Source organism: Crotalus tigris, unplaced genomic scaffold (genome assembly GCF_016545835.1).
Source record: "Crotalus tigris isolate CLP2741 ecotype Arizona unplaced genomic scaffold, ASM1654583v1 scf7180000024280.1573445, whole genome shotgun sequence".
NCBI classification, from domain to species: domain Eukaryota; kingdom Metazoa; phylum Chordata; class Lepidosauria; order Squamata; family Viperidae; genus Crotalus; species Crotalus tigris.
The window spans coordinates 905,203-927,511 of NW_024100452.1; the positions used below are offsets into that span (position 1 = coordinate 905,203).

General features: G+C 37.1%; 1 protein-coding gene and 1 long non-coding RNA gene across 3 annotated transcripts in view; one reads left to right on the top strand and one right to left on the bottom strand.

Annotated features, from left to right (window-relative positions):
- Positions 1-22,309, bottom strand: part of LOC120299140 (WD repeat-containing protein on Y chromosome-like) — a 36,171-nt gene that overhangs the window by 7,862 nt on the left and 6,000 nt on the right. Inside the window, exons 4-20 of one of the 2 annotated variants that reach the window (XM_039323621.1) lie at positions 20,109-20,192; positions 19,826-19,891; positions 19,092-19,322; positions 16,502-16,581; positions 14,905-14,997; positions 13,589-13,634; positions 12,064-12,110; positions 10,493-10,610; positions 10,062-10,131; positions 8,905-9,148; positions 7,950-8,052; positions 7,717-7,868; positions 4,778-4,880; positions 2,930-3,036; positions 2,761-2,840; positions 2,621-2,675; positions 1,476-1,521 (exon numbers count right to left, since the gene is read on the bottom strand). In XM_039323621.1, coding sequence (XP_039179555.1) covers positions 1,476-1,521; positions 2,621-2,675; positions 2,761-2,840; positions 2,930-3,036; positions 4,778-4,880; positions 7,717-7,868; positions 7,950-8,052; positions 8,905-9,148; positions 10,062-10,131; positions 10,493-10,610; positions 12,064-12,110; positions 13,589-13,634; positions 14,905-14,997; positions 16,502-16,581; positions 19,092-19,322; positions 19,826-19,891; positions 20,109-20,192 — 1,725 coding nt within the window. Of the gene's footprint in view, positions 1-1,475; positions 1,522-2,620; positions 2,676-2,760; positions 2,841-2,929; positions 3,037-4,777; positions 4,884-7,716; positions 7,869-7,949; positions 8,053-8,904; positions 9,149-10,061; positions 10,132-10,492; positions 10,611-12,063; positions 12,111-13,588; positions 13,635-14,904; positions 14,998-16,501; positions 16,582-19,091; positions 19,323-19,825; positions 19,892-20,108; positions 20,193-22,309 lie in introns of both variants that reach the window. The other variant, XM_039323620.1, reaches the window with a different exon arrangement.
- On the top strand, positions 168-19,077 carry LOC120299141. Its single transcript, XR_005554349.1, has 3 exons — positions 168-778; positions 9,683-9,731; positions 18,759-19,077. It is a non-coding gene; the product is annotated as an uncharacterized LOC120299141 (long non-coding RNA).

Sequence of the window (22,309 nt, forward strand, 5' to 3'; positions counted from 1 at the left end):
CAATTCTGACATCAAACTAAATTTAATGTGTTTCAGTCAGTCAAAGATTCCCAGCACATTTACAAATTAGTTACAAAGCCCCAGAGACTTGGACAGAGCAGAACTAAATCTTTATTGTAATATTTGAAGAGTAGCCATAGTCTCTGGGTGTAAGAAACCAACCTAGAATTTATACTCAGTCCTACTGCATCCTTGTTTCTTGCTCCACCACATATAGAGAGAATTCTTGACTTTCATCCTCTTGTGCCTCACAAGCACATCTGTTGAATGTAATGCATTCATACACTTCTGTCCACTTAACCTGTGATTCTCTTGCCATTAACAGGGCCTGACAAGTGATAGCTGCCTCCTCAAGCACTTTGCCAAGAAAACAGAGCCTCGAGTGTGTGCGCATCCCTCCAGGCTTTTGCTCTCATCGGCAGAGGCCTTTGCTGAAAGGAGGCCCAGAGGGATGCAGTGCCCCTCCTGGCCTCTATTCTCATTAGCAAAGAGTTTTTCCAAATATGGCAAAAAGCTTTGCAAATGGAGGGGAGGCTTTGGTGCTTCAGGCCTTCCCTTCATTTGCAAAGCTTTTTGCTGCAGATCTTGTCCAGCCTCCATTTGCAGACAACAGAGGCCTAAAGTACTGTGCGATCAGGCAAAATCAGTAGCATGAAATCTCGCGCTTCTGATCCCGTGTGATCTTGCAGTACTTTAGGCCTCCATTCTCTGCAAATGCACCGAAGGCCTGAAGCATCGAACAGGCCAAGAAACAGAAGGCTCCCTGGATCTTCGCAAGGTGAGTATCCACAGGCCTAGTGCCTGTAGAGACCCCAGGGGGTGGGGGGAATAGGCAGGGCAAATGTTGCAGAGCCTCTGTGGTCATTCGCAAGTGTGAATGACTGCTGTGGTGCTGCAATGTTCGTCATTTCGGGACTCTGTTATAAGTACTTGGGGGGGTTAGGTCGTAACTTCAAATGGTCGCTAAGTGAACTGTCGTAATTCAGGGATTACCTGTATAATCACTAGGACTGAAGTTCAAATTTTGGGAAATGTGTATAAACATACATACACACAAACATATCAATCCATCCATCTGCTTGCATCTTGTGTACAAAGTAGAACAGAGTTCTGTTATGAAAGGGCCTTCTCATTGTTGTATGTGGATTGACCAATGTGAAGGATAAGTGGTATTTGCCCATAGATGCAGGTAATAGCTAACAGAATTCTCAGATTTCCTTGCTGAGCTATTCTTGAATTTACTACTGGCAATGTAGAGCCCCTACAGTGAAAACAGAACACCAGCTTTTGGGGACCATGATTAATTAAGTAATACAATTTTGGCCATTTAGTCATGGGCTAATAGAGCCAGTTCTCAATGAAAAACAAAATGTTTTCACCAGAAAACAATTATTTATGTTTGTGGGTACTTTTGGCATAACAATTTCAACAATTAACAGTGATGACATTTTTTTGTATGCAAAGTTGTTACTTACATAAAACAAATTTATTCTTCTGTCCCATCCCACACCTATGATATACCTGTAAAAGCAATTAATGTTTACCAAAATTTGAATGATATATTCTTTCTGTAGTCTAGCTGCTAGGGCCACCTATATTGCACTAACCCTCTCATGTAAATTCTGTTATTAAACTGCCAGGGAGTTGAATTATCTATTGTTCATTTTTTTAGATATAGGTGCAGTCATCCCTAATTTTTCATTCACTTTCAGTTGAACTGAGTTAAAAAGGGTTTTTCTCCAGTTCAAACTGTAGCCGTCACACTGCAGAGAGTGGAGCTTGTATTTTGAGCAGTATAAACTCTCAACATTTTCATTCATTCTTCATTTTTGTAAAAGGTTTCATTTTATTAGAATTCTTCAAGTTTTAAAAATCAGGTATCCATCTTAATTCTGCAACTCTCTTTTCAATATATATCAGCTTCTGAATGACTATTGCAGTTAATTCTTTTAATGGGATTTTATATGTAGGAAACAGTTCCTTCTTGCCATTAGATTTTACATGCTTATTTCTCCATATTTAACTGCTAAAGACACAAACAAGCCAAGCTATTTATTCCCCTCTCCAGTACTACTCTCTATCCTTGAATGTAATAAAATACCTCAATAATTAAGGGGACCCCCGTAACTCAGTGACAGAGCATAAGATTGTATGTTAAAGTCTCTAGGTTTAATCCCTGGCATCTGAAATGAAAAAAGCAGATTTCTTTCTATCAAGGACTGTAGATAGCTTGGGTTTTCTTTTAATTTTCTCTGTTGAATTTTACAGCATGATACTAGGCTCATGAGCTTCCAGAACTCAGACACTGGATATGTGCTGGTATGCACCTGTGTCTCCTTAGGTGCACTCTTTTCTTTTCTTTGCTCTGGTGCAGGCTGGGGCTTAGACAGGTCAAGATCTTCAGTTTTTGCACCTGAAGACTCAGATAGGTCCCTAACACGAGGGAAGTGTATGATATCTTTCCTATGGCATCTGCCAAAACAACCTGATGGCTTGAAGATCATTTTTTTAGGAATTGGCCTGTTTATATGAACCTGCCCCACAAAAAAACCCCGCATGTTTTTCATTAGCCTTTCCTGCACTAAAATGTCACACTTTATGACAAATGTGGATAACTTACTCATTTTTATTGATCTCCACATAAGCACAGTCACGAACTTCATCACATCTGTCTTCTGTACAGAAGAAAAAGCCATAGACTTACATTTTTTCCCCTTCTTGAAATGAATTTTTAGATAATTGAGTCAACATTCTGCTTACCCTTTTTCAAAGTGTGAAGACACTGTCCATTATTATAATTCCATATTTTCAAGCAGCCATCTTTTCCTCCAGTAATGAGTCTGGAACATGATTGCAGTGCCTAATTATTTCTTTAGCAATTTGTGAAAAATATCACAACTTCTTACACACTGAAACTCTCAAAATGTACCTTCTTCCACTGAAATCAAATGTGAGGCATGTAATTGCAGAATCACCATGAGCATTACCAAATTCAAATACAGGCTTTCCACTTTCGAAATCCCACACCTTGACCACCTTAAATGAAGAAAAAAGAGACATATATAGAAATACTATTGCCATGATCCTAAAACACAGGTCGGCAACCTGCGGCTCCGGAGCCGCATGTGGCTCTTTGAGCCTTCTCCTGCGGCTCCCAACCTCCTCTGCCATTTGCAGAAAGAGAGACAGAAACAGAGACAGGCACTTGTGCTTCCCTTCACTCTCTCTCTCTCTCTCTCTCTCTCTCTCTCTCTCTGTTGTGTATGTGTAAAAAAAAGAGTGGCCTCACCCTATTTTCCAACAAGCTGACAAGCTTATTGGGTGGGGCTCCTGCCTTGGCTGCATCTCTGCAGGAAGCAGGAAGCAGGAAGCAGGAAGGGCAGGAGAGAGTCAGACTGTTGGAGAACAGCTTGAAGCCAGCTTGCCAGGTGAGCAGAAATTCGGAGAGAGGGAGGGGGGAGAGCGAACGAGAGGGAGAGTAAGAGAGAGAGAGGAAAGAGAGAGAAAGAGAGAGGGAGAGGAGACAGAGGGAGAGAGAAAGAGAGAGGGGGAGAGGAAAGAGAGGGAGGAGAGGAAAGAGGGAAAGGGAGAGAAAAAGAGAGGAGAGAGGGAGAGAGAAAGAGGCGGAGAGGAAAGAGGAGAGAAAAAGGGAGAGAAAAAGAGAGGGAGAGAAAGGGAGAGGAAGAGAGACAGAAAAAGAGGGAGAGGGAGAGAGAAAAAGAGAGGGAGGGAGAGAGGAAAGAGAGAGAGAAAGAGGGAGAGGGAATGAGAAAAAGGGAGGGAGAAAAAGAAGTGCCGCCTTAGCACTTGGCCACCAGCAGCTCTGCCATTGACTTTGCTTGTCAAAAGGTTGCAGAAGGGGATCACATGACCCTGGAACACTATGACCATTATAAATATGAATCAGTTGCCAAGCATCCAAATATAAATCACATGACCCTGGGCATGCTGCAATGGTCATAAGTATGAAAAATGGTCATAAGTCATTTCAGTGCAATTGCAACTTTCAACAGGGTTTTTTTTTTTTTTGGTCATCAGGTTTTTGACACTTTGCTAGGTGGTACTCGAATATTGCCATATCCTAAAAGTGGAACAATCAGTAAAAAGGTTGAAAAGCCCTGCCATAAGCTGCTCTGGGTTGCCTACCCCTGATCTAGTGTATCTGAGAGTAAGCCTTATTGAGGAAGAGGAGGAGGAGGAGGAGGAGAGGAAGAAAATGAAGAAAGATATATTATTGGCTATAAAACTGCAATCTAAAACAAATACACAGGAAGTCTTGTTTTGTGGGAGGCCATTTCACAATAACATAGAGTGTATTTAAAGCAGTGTTTCTCAACCTCTGCAAATTTAATAAAAGTGGACTTCAGCATGCTGCCTATTCCATACTATTTATTTGTCACATTTATACAACTGCACCTCTCTCACAAAATGACTCTTAAAGTTGCTGAGGTTGAAAAACACTGATTTATTGCACGCAATAAGTGAATACTTTTGGAAGCAGATGAATGAGATTTTGTTTTAAGTACTTATTTAAAAGCATTTGCTTATGATCCTGAAGAGTAACTAGAGATAACTGCATTCTCTGTTAATATGTAAAATATTTTTAAAAACCATTTTACCATGCCTTTTGGCAAGGAATTCCAGTTTTGAGAAGGCTCAATCTTGAATAACAACTCACTTCATATCTAAAACAAACTCAGAATTCTGAGGATTGTAAATATATTGATTATATAACTATGGTCAAAACTGAAGAGAATTTTATGATTATTTCACTTACAGAATCTTCAGAACAGCTCACAACATGCCTGAATACTTTGTTGAATTTGCAGCATGAAACTGGTTTTTTATGGGAAGTTACTATATAAGGATCTGGAGCTGATCTACTTTAGAGACAACAACAAAATCAAATAAATTAAAATGTTATTTCTCTTGATGCTAATGCTTAAACAGCAAAATATACATAGCTTAAATAGTAAAATAAAGGCATTATTCTATAATTAAAGGGAAAAGCTTCCAGTTCAGTACATCAAACCTGTACAAATCAGTAGCAGTCCAACTATTCCAAAATCTATCTTCCAAAGCCCAATTTTTAATCATCCTTTTTCTGAATGTCCATTTATTAATATACTAATCTTAAGTATGTTTTATTGAATTTAGTATCTTTAAATAAAGTTGTTGTATGTGCGTACACTGAGAGCGTATGCACCAAACACAAAATCCTTGTGTGTCCAAACACACTTGGCCAATAAAGTATTCTATTCTGTTCTGTTCTGTTCTGTTCCGTTCCGTTCCATTCCATTCCATTAATTATTCTTCAATCTTAGCGATAAGATACTGTTCCTTTATGTCTCTATAAAATTAACAAAATAGTAGGTGGTAAAATCTGCATTTCTCTATATCCACCAGAATAGACCAATGCCCCTGTTTTGCCTTCTGTATCACTCTTCTAAAACTGCAGATGAAAGTAGGACACTTAAAAATTTTCTATATTTAAGAATTATCAAATCAAATAGATAATTAGGTTTTTTTTGGAAATTTCAGAAACCAAACATAAATATAACATCTAGCCATTGTAAAATTATTTTTATAATCAATATGTAAAAACTTAAAGGTTTCCCCTATCCAGTTGTGCCTGACTCTATGAGGTGATGCTCATCTCTGTTTCTTAGCCGAGGGAGCCAGCGTTGTCTGAAGACATTTCAGTGGTCATATGGCCAGCATGTCTACAGTATATGCCAATGCACGTGGAATGCTATTATTTTTCCACTGAAATAGTACCTATTAATCTACTCACATTTGCGTGCTTTCGATCTGTTAAGTGGGCAGGAGCTGGAGCAAGGAACAGGAGTTGCACGGCATTCAGATCTCAAACCCAGACTGTCATCTTTCTAGCTAACAAGCTCAGCATCCTTAACCCCTAAGCCATTGTGCCCCCCCTTTTTTTCAATATGTAGTATTCTTTATCTTTAGATAACACACTATTCTTTTTGCTTGGCTAAGCTTCTGGGTTGCTTTCAGTAATCACTTTTGATACATAAAGATGTACTTAGTTGGGAAAATATCACAAGAAAGTGCTATCCCGTGATTTTTTCCAGAACTCTTATTATTATTTTCTGGCCTTTAAAAACTATGGGTATTAAAGAGTAGTGAATTGAAAATGTAGAAATTTAATTTGATTTTTTTCAAACAATGACACTAACCTGCAGATTATCTAAACTAACTCATTCCACTCATTCCACTGGGCATTCACCTATACCCCTTTCAATTCATTCACACTAGCAATTTTACAGAGTAAATAGGATAACATTACAGTTCCCCAAATTTATTCCTGTGTGAAAGGGGACAGCAAGTTGATGGGATCATATTCTCTTACATTGTAAGTTTTATTCTGACATAAACTGACAAATAGAACCCTAAAATAAACATTTATATAGCTTGTTGGCTATTATTTGGCCCACAAGCATTCAGCAAACCTGGATGAACTATATCATATTGTTAAAGTCTTAATTTTGACTTGCTTTATTCATTTCTATTAACTGTATTTTGATTATATTTTGATTTAAGACTATAATAATAAATATTTGAATATGTAATCTTTTACACTTAGTGTAATTTACTTTCATTTATTGAGGCTAATTCTTCATTCAGTAGAATTGAATTGAAATTATGTTTTTCTCTGAATGAATCTGAAATTATAAAGAAAATAAAGTCTTTTAAGTTTAAAGAAAGCTTTTGAAGTAAAAATTAGTAACTAAAAGCTGTATTTCAGGTTTAATTAATGTCTTTCCTGTATCTAAACATAAAACTTCATTAGATAAACAACTTGGTATCCCAAAAGTGCCTGCATTTATTTGGGCATCACTTTTCCTCTGTAGTTCCTAACTCTCCTGATATTATTAGTTTAATATGTGCACATATGTTAATTAAAGATTATGAATGTCAGTTCCTCTAGGCCTGATTCAGCATTGCAGTACAATACTGGAAATTTAGAGATAACCTATCCCGAAAGAGAGAATAACACCATAATGATATGTTCTAGTAATAAAAATGCCCGTGTCTCAGGATTTTATGATGCTTTATAGTTCATTAGAAGGCTGATAAATATTGGAAAGTACTTCTACTTCAGTTAATAGTTGTATATTGGGAGAACTAATACTTTCCCTAGCATTAATCAGCAAAAACATAAGTTATGCGTTTAATACAGTGGTTCTCAACCTTTCTAATGCCGTGACCCCATAATACAGTTCCCCATGTTGTGGTGACCCCCAAGTGGGTGTGGCCACCAATAAGAGGGAGTAGGACAGCTAGGGAAAAGGGAAAAAAATGGCGGACAGCGTGGTTTGGCGACCCCCGTGAAATGGTCGTTCGACCCCAAATGGGGTCCCGACCCACAGGTTGAGAACCACTGGTTTAATAGATTTCAACAAGCTAATCTAAAAATCACATTGGTAATTATTTGAAATTAAATGTTCATCTAGATTTTACAAAATGTTATATCCTTGTAAATATTTTTCTTAAGAGTGCAATCCTAATAAATGCCACAATATTTCAAGTATTCTCTTGTTGCTACATTCTAGTCCCGACATAATAATCACACTATTTCCAAAACCCTAGAATTTTTTCAGCAATTTCTTACATTTTGGGTTTTCCATAAATGCAATTCTTAGATGTCTATCTAAACGTTAGGAGCTCTGATTATGATGCTTTGTATTTTACCGTAATCTTAGGTGAAGAATGGCCAGTGTATCTGTGGCAACACAGAGTGATCGAATGCCTGATATATAATGGCAAGTAGTAATCTCTCCTTTAATTCCATTGTTTTTTGAACAAGCAGTGAATAAGCAAGTTTGATCCTCCATATCCCATATCTGCAAGGAAAAAAATAGGTTGTACTAAAGGGCAAGAATTAGAGTAAAGGAAATATAATTTGAAATATGAAAAAGACAGACCTTAACTGTGTTGTCTGTTGATATGGAAAATATTTTATCCTCCTCAGATATGTAGACATAGAAAATGGGGGCCATGTGACTTTTGAGCATGCCTGTGGGTCTTCTAAAATTCAGTGAGAACATTAAATCTTGACCAATTTGAAACACATAATGAACTATATATTAAAATGAGCCAGTAATAGATAGTTTATTTATTTGGTATTTCAAGCCATTCTTGACTCCTGGTAACTAGCTGGAAAACATGGCCATAAATACAGATTTACAAGTAATAGTATATACAACAAAAATAATTTCACCTGACTCAGCTTTGAATTATGTTTGCAAAAATATTATTAATTTGTGGGCTGGTTGGAAAAATGCAAAACAATCATTCTTCAAAGACCAAGAGGTCTGTAAAATATATTACTAGGAAAGCTGCCTTAAGGTAATGCTTTTTAAAATTTCATGAAGGGGCAGCTATATTTCAATGATCCCAAAAGACAAATCAGTGTTGGATGATAGCGACATATCTTTCTATTCTTCACAGTCAAGGAAGGGGAAAGTAAAGCTAAGAAATTCTTAATAGGAGAGTGTCATGAGTGAAAATGGGAAAGGTAATGGAGAGCTGAATTTGTTCCCTTCAACAAATCCTATTTTGCCGCGAGCTCTTTTAGAAATCTAATGGAAATCTAAAGAATAATGAATAAATAATATTAAAAACCCCTAGATTTATTTTTATTTTTGATAATGACAAGAAAAATATTATCCCCTCCTTCCATAACAATATAAGGATCTCTTAAACGGGTATTAAACTAACTATGAATTAGGAATTCATCTGATCTACATTTTTTTTAAAAAATCACACTAATTCATGCATACATATCCTAAATAAAAATAGAACCTTATGCATTTAAAATAACTAATAGTTGGCTAAGGACTATAATAGAGCTGTAGAAGAATAGTTGCAATATCTTACCCAGGCATGTATGGATTCCATATTCGAATAATTCGATCCATTCCACCAGTTACTATGGCATTGTTCTTTTTATTAACTGCAAATGTTTTGACTCCTTTATGAATCCGAAAAATAATCTGATCCCCTTCAGCTCTCTGGGAAGGAGTTCCTAGCATTTCCTGTACTTTCTTCGTCTTTGAATCTTTCTTATTTTCTTTTATTTCTCTCATTTGTTGCTCAACATTGGTAGCTCCCACAATGCACCCTGTAGAAGAATATGAGAATTCAGTAAAAGATTCCTACACAGAATTTAGGCTCCAATATTCTTATACTGAGTGAATATTCATTGACTTCTTTAAATTATGAGAGCTAGTTTGATCTAGTGGTTAAGGCACCAGGCTAGGAAACCAGAGACCATGAGTTCTAGTCCTGCCTTAGACGTGAAAGCCAGCTGGGTGACCTCGGGTCAGCCACTCTCTCTTAGCCCAATTCATCTCACAAGGTTGTTGGGGGGCAAATAGGAAGATAAAGGTGTGTTGTGTTATTTGTAAAAATAAAGGTGGGATACAAATAAATTAATTAAACAAAGAATATTGGACGTATGTCTCAATATACTAGCTAAGATTGAAAGCTTAATCTACACCGTTTCCATCTTACACATAAGCAGGGTTTTTTTTTTCCCATAGAACACCCAGAACGGAGTTCTGGCACCTTTTTTGGATGGAACCTTGTAGGGTAGGCAAGGCGGGTTGTATGACTTGTGTGAGTTCCGTCACCTTTTTTTTTTTTTTTTTTTTAGAAAAAAAGCACTGCGCATAAGTTTTAATAAAGGCCTTGATTGACAAAAGGTAAGCTCAAATTATCCTGTTTTGGACCCATTACTCAAAGACGTCTCTCTCTAGGGAAGGCTTTAATGCTGGGAAAGTGAAAGGAAAGAGAAGAAGAAGCTGAACTGCAGGAACTGGTTTTGACTTGGTTACAGGGATGATGGATGCACTGGTGGGGGACTTGAAGGATCAGATCTTTATGGAGAAATCTTTTGGATAGATAGATCTTTATGGGGAGAATCTATTTATATGGTTACTAAGAGACAACACCAACTTGATGGCATGTAATCAATCATGAAATAATTTTAAGGGGAGACTTTACAAACAAAATATAAGGAATTATATAATTACCTATTACTAAGGCTGTAGGCTCATGGCTTGATGCAGAAATTATTGCCTTAATAGAATCATAGTAATTCAGCTAAAAAGACAGAAAAAACTATTATCCAACCAAACACTAGTGAGATGAGAATATTCTTATTATTTTAATTTTTTTCTCTAATGAATCAGATTAACACACACAGAAAAAGAACAAAGCTGTCTAATCATTATAAAATCCTGGGAAAATACACCCATCAATTCTCCAAAAGGATCATGAGACTTAGAGTCAAAATTTAACTGTTTCTCAACAATGAACTCTTCCTGCCTTTCAGGAAAAAAAAATGTATTTTTGGATTGCTGTAAGAAGCTTAAACATGACTTGAATGTAGACAAAAAAAAAAACTGAATAGAACCCCATGTTCTCTTTAGATCAGAAGGTGGAAAACCCTTCTGTTTTTTACCTGAGTCACCCAGTCTCCATGAACTTTCCAACGGATGTAAGTGACATTTGGAGAAAGTATAGCACTCTCAAGCCTTATATTAGGGAGACTGTCCACTTTGGGCAGCTTCTTCCATGTCCTGAAATACATCAAGAAAAGATAATTATATCCTTGGAAAATACTCATTCAGCCTGATTACTCAAGTGATCATTTCCAAAGAAAACATCTGACCAATGTTTAGAAAGTTGAAAAGTGAGAATGCTAATTTCATATTGAAAGATATTATACTTCACTCAAATATGTGCAAATCCAAATTTGCCATAGATTCAGGATAACACTGTGAGCTCCTTACAAACCAATTAATAATCTGAGACATTAAGAGCATCAGAGCACTATGATTTTGAGTCCCCAAAGTTGGCAAGTTGGACTGATAAATTAGCTCAGTTCTTACATCAAAATTCTTTATTTAAACAGACAATGGTAGAGATTAATAACATGCTAAACCCAGAATGGTTTGGTTGATATTGGCTTAGTATACAGTGTGAATTTAACCATTTCACTTTGTGGAACATTGTTTAGAAATTAGCACAACATTTGAACATGGATAACGGGGTAAAATGCATGTTGCGACAAACTATAATGTAGTTTATTTGGTGTACTTTGTGTGATGTCTAAATCCATTCATTATAGTTTACCACTTTTCTTATATCTGTGACACTTTGGTGAAAAAAATTGCACAACTTCATAGTGGATGTACAAGTGGCTCGAGAACAACCTTCTACTCTACTGGAGAGAGAGGGGGGGGAGAGAGAGGGAGGGAGGGGATGAAGTGGGAGGTTCTTTGTTCTACATCCCTTAAGCATGAAGTCAGCTGTGTGACCCTTGGACCATCACTTTTTCAGCCCTGGGACAGAAGCAGTGGTAAGCTATTTCCAAAAAACCTTGCCAAGGGACTAGTCCAGGCAGTCACCAAGAGTAAAAAAAAAAAACCCCGATTTGAAGGCACAAAAACAACTAAACATGTATTTATTATAGAATGTGTAACTGTCAGAATACTGTACAATATTTAAAGTACCATATATTTTAATAGAATTTTGCCAGCAACCCAATGCAAATTAATTAGAAATAATGGTGAAAAATCTTCCATTGTGGAACTATCTATTGGGTTACCAAAATAATAATGCAGTTGATATAATCCTAAGTCCAATTAAATTCCATGGGAATCATTTCTTGATAACTACATACAGAAATGCAATCTCTACAGTTTTTAGATTGTTGTCTAAAAGAATAATGCACTTCCTATTGGAGTCAACCAGAAGATGTACCTCATTGTTAAGAGTATATTTGTTAGTGAGATCAACACAGGGTGAGCAGTCACCCTAAAATAAAAATGGTGACAATACTTCTAACTTTCTGTGGTAACAAGTACGTTTGCTATTATTCTCCCTTTCATTCCGAGGTTTATGCTTCTTCTGCATTATGAAACTTGTCATCCAAAAGAGCTGATGCCATATCTGTCCCAGGCATTGCAAATTGTTGACTGAATGTGTCATGTTACCACAATTGATATTTGGACTTTTGTAAGTGCTCACCTCAGGGTCTCACCCACAGAATGTAACTGCAAGATATTGACACATCCCTACAACAAAGCAAGGGGAAAAAAGGGAAATACAAAGATATTCATGTTATCTTATAAGATTACAAAATTATAAGTTATAAGATTCTAGTCAGGTGCAGAAAGCAAATTGAAAGGTCACAATTATGCATCCTTAGGATGTGAGGCATTTTGTAATTCAAAGTTTTGAAGGTGATTTTAAAACTCTAACAACTTATGGCCAGAACATTAGAAGGGGGAATGCTTCTCTCCACGTACAGATAATACTCAACTTATGACTGGTTGCTTAGACTAGAGACCATCTGAAATTCCAATGGACCTACTTGGGGAGTGCTTACAACCGACATCCAAAGTTCTAACGGTTGTCCCCCTCCCCATAATCACTTGACTGTACTTCTGGCCCTCAGCAACTGAGCCACATTTATGGCAGTTTGCAACATCCCGCAGTCACATGACAGTGTTTTACAACAATTTCGCTGAAAACCAGCATTAACTTCTGGTTTTTGGTAAAACTACATCCATAGCAAACCATTAGTTCACTTAATGACTGTAGCACTCACTTAATGACCACTGTAAACAGGATTGTCAAATTGGGTTAGCTACATCAGGGGTCCCTAATCCTGGTCCATGGATCAGCACTGGTCCATGGCCTGCCTGAAACCAATCCATGCAAACAAGCAAAGCCTCATCCATGGGATGCAGGCAGCATGCGAAACCATGCCCCTCCAGTCTGTGGAAAAATCTCTACGGAACTGGTCCCTGGTGCCCAAAAGGTTGGGGACCTCTGGGCTACTTGATTGACCTACTTAACAATCACATTATGATCATGATGGGCAGTCTTCATTATGGTCATAATTCAAGGACTACCTGTATAATTTGTGGGTTATTCAGTTAATGGTTGCATTAACTGAAGTATAATTTCCAAATCACAAGAAATAATCATTTCACTATATTTTGGTTTTGGTCAGGCCCCCACTTTGAATACTGTATTCAGTTTTGGGCATCACATTTCAGGGAACTTGAAGCAGAGTTCAGAGAAGGGTAATAAAAATGGGATTAAAAATTAAACCATATGAAAAGAGATTGAGAGAGTTGGATATATTTGACCTTAAGAGAAAAAAGAAAAACCAGCTCAGTAGAGATACTGTATAATGCTCTTGTTCAAATACCTGGAAGGATAGAAGAAAGTAAAAACCTATTTCTTTGTTTTTTTAGAATGCAGAATAATATATTTAAATTACAGGAAGAGGAAGAACCCCCTTAATCTTAGGAAAAAACTTCCTATCAAAGACGGGCTACCATTCTTTGGATGTATTTAAGTACAGTCTAGACAACCATTTGTTTGGGATTTTTCATTTAGATTCACACAATGAGCAGCAATTCGGATCTAGTCTAACTTCCCCCTTCACACTCTATATAATTCTATGATTATACTTTTAGAAGCAAATATCACACTTCTGTTTGTTTTCTTTTCTCCGAGCAATTGTTTTTACAATACATACCTGGTCATCACCATAAAGAATCATACATTCATCATGGTCTGTACAGCTGAAAATGAAGTACAGGAGAAAATGAAGAATTTCTTGTCCCTCATAAATAAATTGCATACAATTTCTCAAGCAAATCTGAATCCTGCAAGTGTATAAATGAAATCTAAACAAGACTGCATTCTGCAAACCCTTAAAACATCTAGGCATAGAGAAGAGCCTGGAATGCAGATATGCGCTCCGAAGCCTATGACATCAGTACATCAGGAAGATTTGTAAACAAATTGTAATCAGTTTCATCTGAATATGCTTTGCACAAAGGGTAGCAATGTGCAATCAAGACTTTCAGTTCTGCAAATCATGTTAACTACAATCAGCTGAACAAAATTCCTTGGTTGCAAATCATCCTGCCCAGCATAGAAAGTCAGAGATGAATGAAAATCAGGCAACGCTGTACAGTTCCAGTTCTTCTCAGTACAGAGTAAGGCTAACGTGCTTTGAAAATGATTCAGAAGGGGTACTTTGAACCCCATGAAAGGCTAGCATCCCCCTCTGCTACTTATTAAAGTGACCTACTTTCCTTCAGGCTTCGGTATAAGCATAAAAAATGCTTTAAGAACTGACTCATTAAAACAATTCTTAAAGGAACCACCATCTTTTTTTCCTTTCAGTTTGAGCAAGAAATCTAAGGAAGGATAGGTTGGTTTAATGAACAGCAGGGAGCTGTTGTGCTCATGAAAAATTCACAGATGTCCTTTGAATCATTTTCTAAATGTGCATGATCATGCATAGAGATTTTGAACAGGACTTTTGGACTTTTGGCATTTTAACACTCTAAGGTCCTGACCTGTTATAAAGGTTCTCATGCTTACAGGTTCCCATGATTTTCTGAAGCCTAATTATGAAAGGATAGTTAATGCTATAATGATGCTGTATCTTTATCTCATAAGTGCAGAACTTGTGGCTCTCTGGATACTACTAAACTATCATTTCCTCCAGTTCTAGTTAGTGTGGCCAGAATGCTAGCACAGCCACAGGAAATCTGTTTTCCCCAACCTTCATGATTCTTGGAGCCTCCTATGCACCCAAACAGTTGATGCAGCAACATTATGGGACTTTATGGGAAAATTACAAGACCGTCTTCTGAAGCAAAAGGAAAACAAAAGAAAGAATCATAGCCAGAGAAATGTATTGCACATTGATCTTCCACAATTATGTAAGAGTACCAAATGCCAAAACAGAGCATAATAATAGATCTAATGCCATATATAATAATATGGAATCATTATGTGATGATAAATAGTATGTGATAGGTATCTATATTGGCTTACCAGTAATCTAGATTCAAAGGTATGGCTTCCAAGCCACTAATCTGAAGGTAGGGTTCAAAGTTGGAGCTTTCATAGAACTGAAGTTCACGATCCCTATCGCCAGTTAAAATATGATCAGATGTTAACATCACAGACTTTAAAGACATACTTTCCCCATAAATAAGACAAGCAGTGGTACATATTAGCTGTAGACAAGGATTACTTAGGGTTAATCTCAAAATGGATTGGAAATAAAACTAATTTTGTAATGTGGTTAGATATTTGTGACAGCATAATTGGAACATAGTGTATGGTTCTATTTATGTTCAGATGGATGATATCCTGACATTTGTGTCATATAATCATGCAAATGATGCAATTTATGTATTTGCATCAGAGGCCCTGATATTAATACATTATTAATCATTCATGTCATGATGTTAGGAAGCATATATTGTAATTTTGTTGGCGCTGTGTCTCTTTCCACATGCTCCTCATAGCAATTCTGCTATGAGAAAAATGTAAGAGGTTTTAGTGTAAGAGATGACATGAGTTTTGTAAAATTATGGATGCTGTGGATATTTAATTCCACCCTCTTCCAAAGTTCCAGGATTCAGCTCTAAAGGGGGATTAAATAGACATGAATCTAAGACATTGTAGGGTTTGTTTCATTTTGATTTAGTATTGTGTGTATCCATTTATTCTGAATTGCACACTATCTGATATTTCCTTAAATGGAAACAGAAGACTTCTATAATTATAAAAGTTAATGTTTCATTTAGTTAAACTATGAATTATAACTTAGTGTCCCCACACCACCACTCCCGTTCTCTGCATTCAAGAGAAATTAGAAAATTATGCATGATTTGTTTGGGCTTTTGCCAGCATCAAAAATACTGGGAAAAAAGAGCAAAAATCTCTGCAGCAACAAGAATCCCTTAGCGCCATCCCATTTGTAAAAAAAAGAAGGGAAAGATACCTTGTCCTTTTCTAAGAGAATGAGAAACTGACAAATCTCTTGTCAATTTCAGCTCTTCTCCTTTGTATGAGTTACTGAGGGGGAACTACAAAGCAAAGATGGCAGCCTTTTCTTTACAGCAGCAAGTGTGGCAAGAGTTGCATCTATTTATGAAATTGGCCACAGGTCATATCCACATTGCTATTTTGCCTTGTTCCATAGAGGCAAGAAATCATGCCATTCAAATGTTGTTGCCTTCAAAAACAGGTTGTACTGTGGGTCTATGCTGTGTTGCTGGCTATATAGCTTTTAATGTTCTACATTCAAAGAGTTGTGATTGTTGGTTTCATTAGCTGAAATTCCAGCCCCACCCAGCAACATGTACTTCAAGAGAATCTCCTCCAGCTGGCATGAATAATATTCTGGTTACTCATGCACTGCTATTTTATTTTATTTTTTAATTATCCTCTCCTGTTGCAGCATCCACTGACTGACATTAAAAACATGATGGTACAAAGTTTGCTCGCAACCTGTATCCATCTTGAAATGTTTTACCATATCTTGTAGCTTTTGTTGTGTTCCAGTAAATGTCTCTCCCAGTGCTCTGCAGTAAAAGGAAATGATCAGTCAGGTTAGTGAGTTTATATATAAAATACTTACCCAGTTCCCAGAATTAGTTTATTGTATGGTGTCATGACAGTAAAGTCCATCAACCACTTAGATTTTCTGTGAATTTTCTCCTACAAAGGGGAAAAACAGTTAAACAGTTTCTGAATCATTAATTGGGCTCTTAAAATAAAAAAAAAATTAAAAAAATCACTTGGATACAGGAAAAAGCAGAGAGGACTTGGTTGTAACCAGAGAGAATAATAAGAGGAATAGTTTTAAGAAGAAATTCTTGCCAGTACACTAATATAAGGAAAGAGATTTCTTTGGTATTTGGATTGTCTAAAGAATGCAGTTGGAGTGAAGTGGGAAGCCCACAGTTCTCCAAATATTGCTGAACTACTATTCCCAGCTGTCCAGTTAGCATAGGCAATATTGATGGACCTTGGGAATAGTTGTTCAGCAACATCTGTAGGATACATTTCTCTCCCTCGTGTTAAAACTTAGGTCTGATCCATACTTCCTGCTTCTCCTGGTGCAGAGATGGCTCATTAATCAAAAAGTCATTTTTTTAAAAAAAAATTGGTCATTGATCAACAAGTAGAACAAGAGAACCACAATTATTTAAGATAAAAAAAGAAAAAAGCATTGTTTTAAAATATCTAAAAAAGCATTAGAAGAAATGTTAAGGTATATTGTGCAAAATACAAAACAGTATTTATTGTAGCTATGGTCAAAGAAGTAAAATCAAATTGATTAGATCAGTGGTGGCGAGAGGGTGCCAGAGGCGGCACTCAGAGACGTCTCTGTGGGCACACGCACCATTGCCTCAGTCCCAGGCCTTCAGCTGGGTTTTATAAAACCTTTTCGCTTTAGGCCTCTGCCACCGTGTGCAAAAAAAAAAAAAAAAAAAGGTTCAATCAATCAGTCAATTTCAACTTCTCGCAGGGAAAAAAAAGATCTTGCAAATTGGAATTGATTGATCGAACTTTTTAGTCCCACCCAGTCTGCCATTACGCCCACCCAATGGGCCACACCCACCCGGCACCCAACGATACATAAGTGGGTTTTGGGTTGCAGTTTGGGCACTCGGTCTCTAAGAGGTTCGCCATCACTGGATTAGATAATAACAATTTAAGATGAAACAAAATGGAATGACCAGACGTTTAGTAAGGAATGGGGATAATTCCTGGAGAGTATCTGCTAAGAAGGGACATTACAAATTAAGATCCCCTCTTTGAGGGAGATGAGCAGTTAAGAAGTTTGATTGATAAATAAATATGAACAATTAAATACATACATAAATAAATAATACAATTATTCCTTCTCCATACGGGCACAATTACTTTTCAAAGGGATCTTTTGGTATTTCCCTTCCGTAACAGCTGTTGGGAGGGCATTGAATCTGGCCAAGGATAAAGCCCTGGCAAATTCTAGAATTGTTATGCAACTAAGATATCTGGCTGGTTGCAGAAGGTATGTGGAATGGCTTAAGAAGATTTTTCTAAGTAGAGCTGATAAAATCTGCTTGGAGCTTTAAATCAATGGACTGTGGTTTAAGATTAGGTATTGCCCATTCACAGGCCATCAGGGTGATAGCTGGCCATGAAAAGCCATAAAGTTGCATTGGCTCATTAACTCTTTCCTAAGGACTGGAACATACAACATCACCCTCAATTCAACTCCAATCGGTGGTGAAGTCAACTTCTGGCTTTTCTTGCTCTGCATCAAAAATAGTATTTTCTGACTTGTGCTGGCATCAGCAATCCAAGTAGTTGAACTGCAATACGTCCTTCTGTTATAGGCAATGTCTCCACTTCTATTGGCTAACATGTGCTGTGGTGGGAATACATCATGCTCTCCAGCACTGGTAACTGTCCAGCATTTCATCCTGGGCTATAGGGCTGGCTGCCAGTGGAAGCTGAAGCCCCGTGCACCAGCAAAAAGATGGATTTTTTAAAAAATACAGATAAATCAATAAACTTTTGAAAGGCTGGAGTATTTTCTTTAACACACACATAATATAATCTTGATGAAAATAGAAAGAGTTCTTCCATTTTTCCTCAGAAGCCAAAGAAACAAAAAAAAAAATGCCAACATTGATGTTTTTAACTATTTTTTCTTGCAGTCCACAAGAAAAATTATCCAGGAAGGAAATTAGAGGGTGAAGTAAGGAAGAAGAGGATCCATTGTTGGTGGTGGAGATAATTGGTATTTTGTTGGGATATCTGGCTATCACTGAGGCTAAAGTGAAGAAAGAGTCTAGAATCCATAAAGGTATTTCATAAGCCAACTTCATTTCTACCCACAGGTATGAAGAAATTTGCTTGAGAGTCAAGGGCAGAAAGGCTGTGGTCCAAAAAGGCATGAAAAACCATTCTAAAGAAATAAGACAATAGTTCTTCCTAATCCAGTGAATATCAGATGTAATGCAGTGCAATTTCCTTCAGCACCAGCAAATATCTGGAAAGTCATATTGGAAAAGGCTGTATGACGTGCCAGGATAGGTGGACTTGAACAACTGGGAATTCCACTTTAGCAGGAAGATCTTTCAAAATGTAACCTCCTTTGGATAGAATGCAATACAAATGGAAACAAATAGACTATATTCCTAAATACTGCAAAATAAAAACATGTGACATACAAACACCATCTTGCTTCGTTTGAGTTTGAACTCTGGTGACCAGAAGGAAATTTGCCCATCTTCTTGTGCTGTTATTAATGTGCTATCCACCAGGGAGCAAATGCGTAGTACAGGCTCTCCATGTGGGATCTCTTGCATTGTGGCAGGAAGTGAAAAGGCGACCTCTTTTAGGCGTGCAGATGAACTGTCCAATTCAGCATATTCTATCTGCAAGTATGTGCAGAAATCATGCTGCATCGAGAAAAAGAGACAGTTATTATCCTGGTATCTGTGCCTGCAAATGGCATGGATGGTTATTCAGATCTGAATCCTTCAGTATCTAATAGGTTTATTCCTAAGTGAACATAGAGCCAAATTTATTTGTTCCATCCTACAAACATGCCAAGTAAAACATATGTAACATTTGACAAGTAATGTTACTAACTTATGGAGCATGGCGCTATACATATTTACAGAAGAAACAAAATCTTTGTCTTTGTACTGATTTCAGTACCTCCACATATACTGTAACACCATTTATTTACTATACCTTCAATCAATTGCTGAAGCTAATTGTGGTCCAAATCGGAAACATCTGTCATTTTGTGTTTATTTATCTGACACTTTTCTAATGCTGCCACAGTCAAAAACTTCTGCTAATTCACAATTTTTTAAAAAATGATTTCTTGTTTTGTTGTGGCCAAATGCTTGACTACATCTCATCTACTTTTCCATTAATCAAAATATGTATGTACCCACTGAATGTTGCCAGTTGCCAAATAGTCTATTTTCATGAATAGTTTTTCCATTTCTTCATCAGTCTATAAAGAGAAAAAAATGTGTAAAAGATCTTGACATTAACAAAGCATTGAAATTTCATGAGACACATTTTGTTGGAGCTCACTATTCCCTTCCCCCCAATTTGATGCAGCACCTAAAAACAGGGCAGGAAAGAAAGCATGAAATTTCCCACACCCCTTTTACTAATAACTTTTGCTACATGTTAAAATATCCCAAGAAATTTCACTGCTTGCTTACTGTATTATGTGACCCTGCACATGTCTTTAATATGTGCTTGAAGCTTTCTACATCCACAGATTTATGTCCACTTGTTTCCAATCCCTGGAGGCAAATAAAGCAGCAAAACATTATTAAGCATTAATATAGAGCAGTAGACATGGCAAAATTAGCTTAGGTTTTCAAATCATAGTTTCTTTCCTCTGTCACTTCTTTTTTTCTTTTTGAATAATTCAAACATGAGAGTAATGTTAAATGTAAAACTAAAGTACCATAATCTCAATATTTTCTTCATCAGAAATCAGATACTGTGAAGAAATGTGTAGCTGAAGAAAAAGTTGGGGGAATGTCGGCAGAAGCACCATGGCTTCCCATGGAGAAAGCAGTGCATTTCAAACAAGGGATCAAGATAAGAGTCTATATAGTCCTGAGCTAGATGGAGGAGGAAGGAAAAGATTCAGGGTAGAATTAGAATCTCCCAGGGTATATCTATGGTATTAGGTTAGAAGTTTTTAGCTTTAGTCTGGCAAGATTCTGTCTATTAGACATAAGCAAATAAAGAACTGGATTCACTATATTGTCCTTGGGCTGAGGCCTGACAGATACAGCAGTCCCCAGGAATTCAAGAGAGCTTCTGACCCACTTTCACTATAATGAGATGACTCTGTTTCTCTACCAAAGTTACATATTTTTGCTTCTATCTCTATTGATACTTTTACCTGCCACTCAATAAATCATGCCACCTGATGAGAACAGCTCTTGTGATCTTTATTGTTTCTGATCCTGGGTAAAAAGACACCCACTCGTCTGGACATTCTTTCCCCCTGGCTCTAGAAGCCTTCAGTAAGTAGGTGAAACAGTTTCCCCAGACCTGTGGCAGATAATGGGCTGCCCCTTCTACAGCCAATGCCAAAGCAGAGAGGAAGATTTCAGTGATGGAGTAATAGTGATACTATATTTTGCTCTGGTTTTTGTAATATTACATGTTTTAATAACAGAATAACAGTTGGAAGGGACCTGCTAGTCCAATCCTCCTGCTCAAGGAGAAGACCCTATACCATTTCAGACAAATGGTTGTCTAATCTCTTCTTAAAAACCTCCAGTGCTGGAGCACTCCCAGCTTCTGGAGGCAAGTCGTTCCACTGATTAATTGTTTTCACTGTCAGGAAACTTCTCCTTAGTTCTAGGTTGCTTCTCTCCTTGATTAGTTTCCATTCATTGTTTCTTCTCCTGCCTTCAAGTGCTTTGAAAAATAGATTGACTGCCTCTTCTTTGTGGCAGCCCCTGAGATATTGGAACACTGCTATCATATCACCTCTAGTCCCTGTTTTCATTAAACTAGACATATCCAATTCCTGCAAGTGTTCTTTGTATGTTTCAGCTTCCAGTCCCCTAATCATCTTTGTTGCTCTTCTCTGCATTATTTCTAGAGTCTCAACATTAATTGACATATTAACCCCTGAATATTTTTCATGAAGAGAAACTCATTCAGTCATGTTATACTGAATCACTGTTGCGAGATGGGCAGCAATAAATGTCGGCTGAGGGCAGTGGAAAATGTTGGGAGATGACTGGAATGAGTAGAGGAAAATGTATCCTAAATTGGTTTGAACATTTTGAGCCTATTTTTTGGTAAAAGGGGAAAAGCCAATTTCTCCTCTTTCATTTTATATTTTCTATATCAGACAGTTATCTCAATAGCACTCAGTGATATTTGAGCAAGACTGAAAGCAACATTTGTCAGATTAGTCATGTCTTAAACTCCACAGTTTGTGCAGTTCAGTTTTGAGTAATATTTTCTATTTATTTATTAAATTTATATGCTGTCCATCTTGCTATGCAAAATGAATATTCAGAGCAACAAAGATGATTATGAGACTGGAGCTCTGACAATGTTTTAATCCTTAATGCCAGATGATGTGGACAATGTGCTCAGTAAAGTTTGCTCAGCCACATATTTCCTTGACCCTTGGTTTTCATGTCTCCACTTTTACAGTAGTTGGACAGATGAGTCCAGAAGATCATAGTTTTTAATAAAGTATTTGCCATCAATATGGAGACTAGGTTAGGCATGGAGATATATTAAGTTGGGTCAATATTTATCCTTGTCTTAATTCCCAACCAATACCCAAAACCAAAAAAAAGTTGAGTAAGAACAATGATGACAATTTCTTGATTACTCAGTGATTACAAATCACTTCAATCCCAGTTAACCTAGGTAA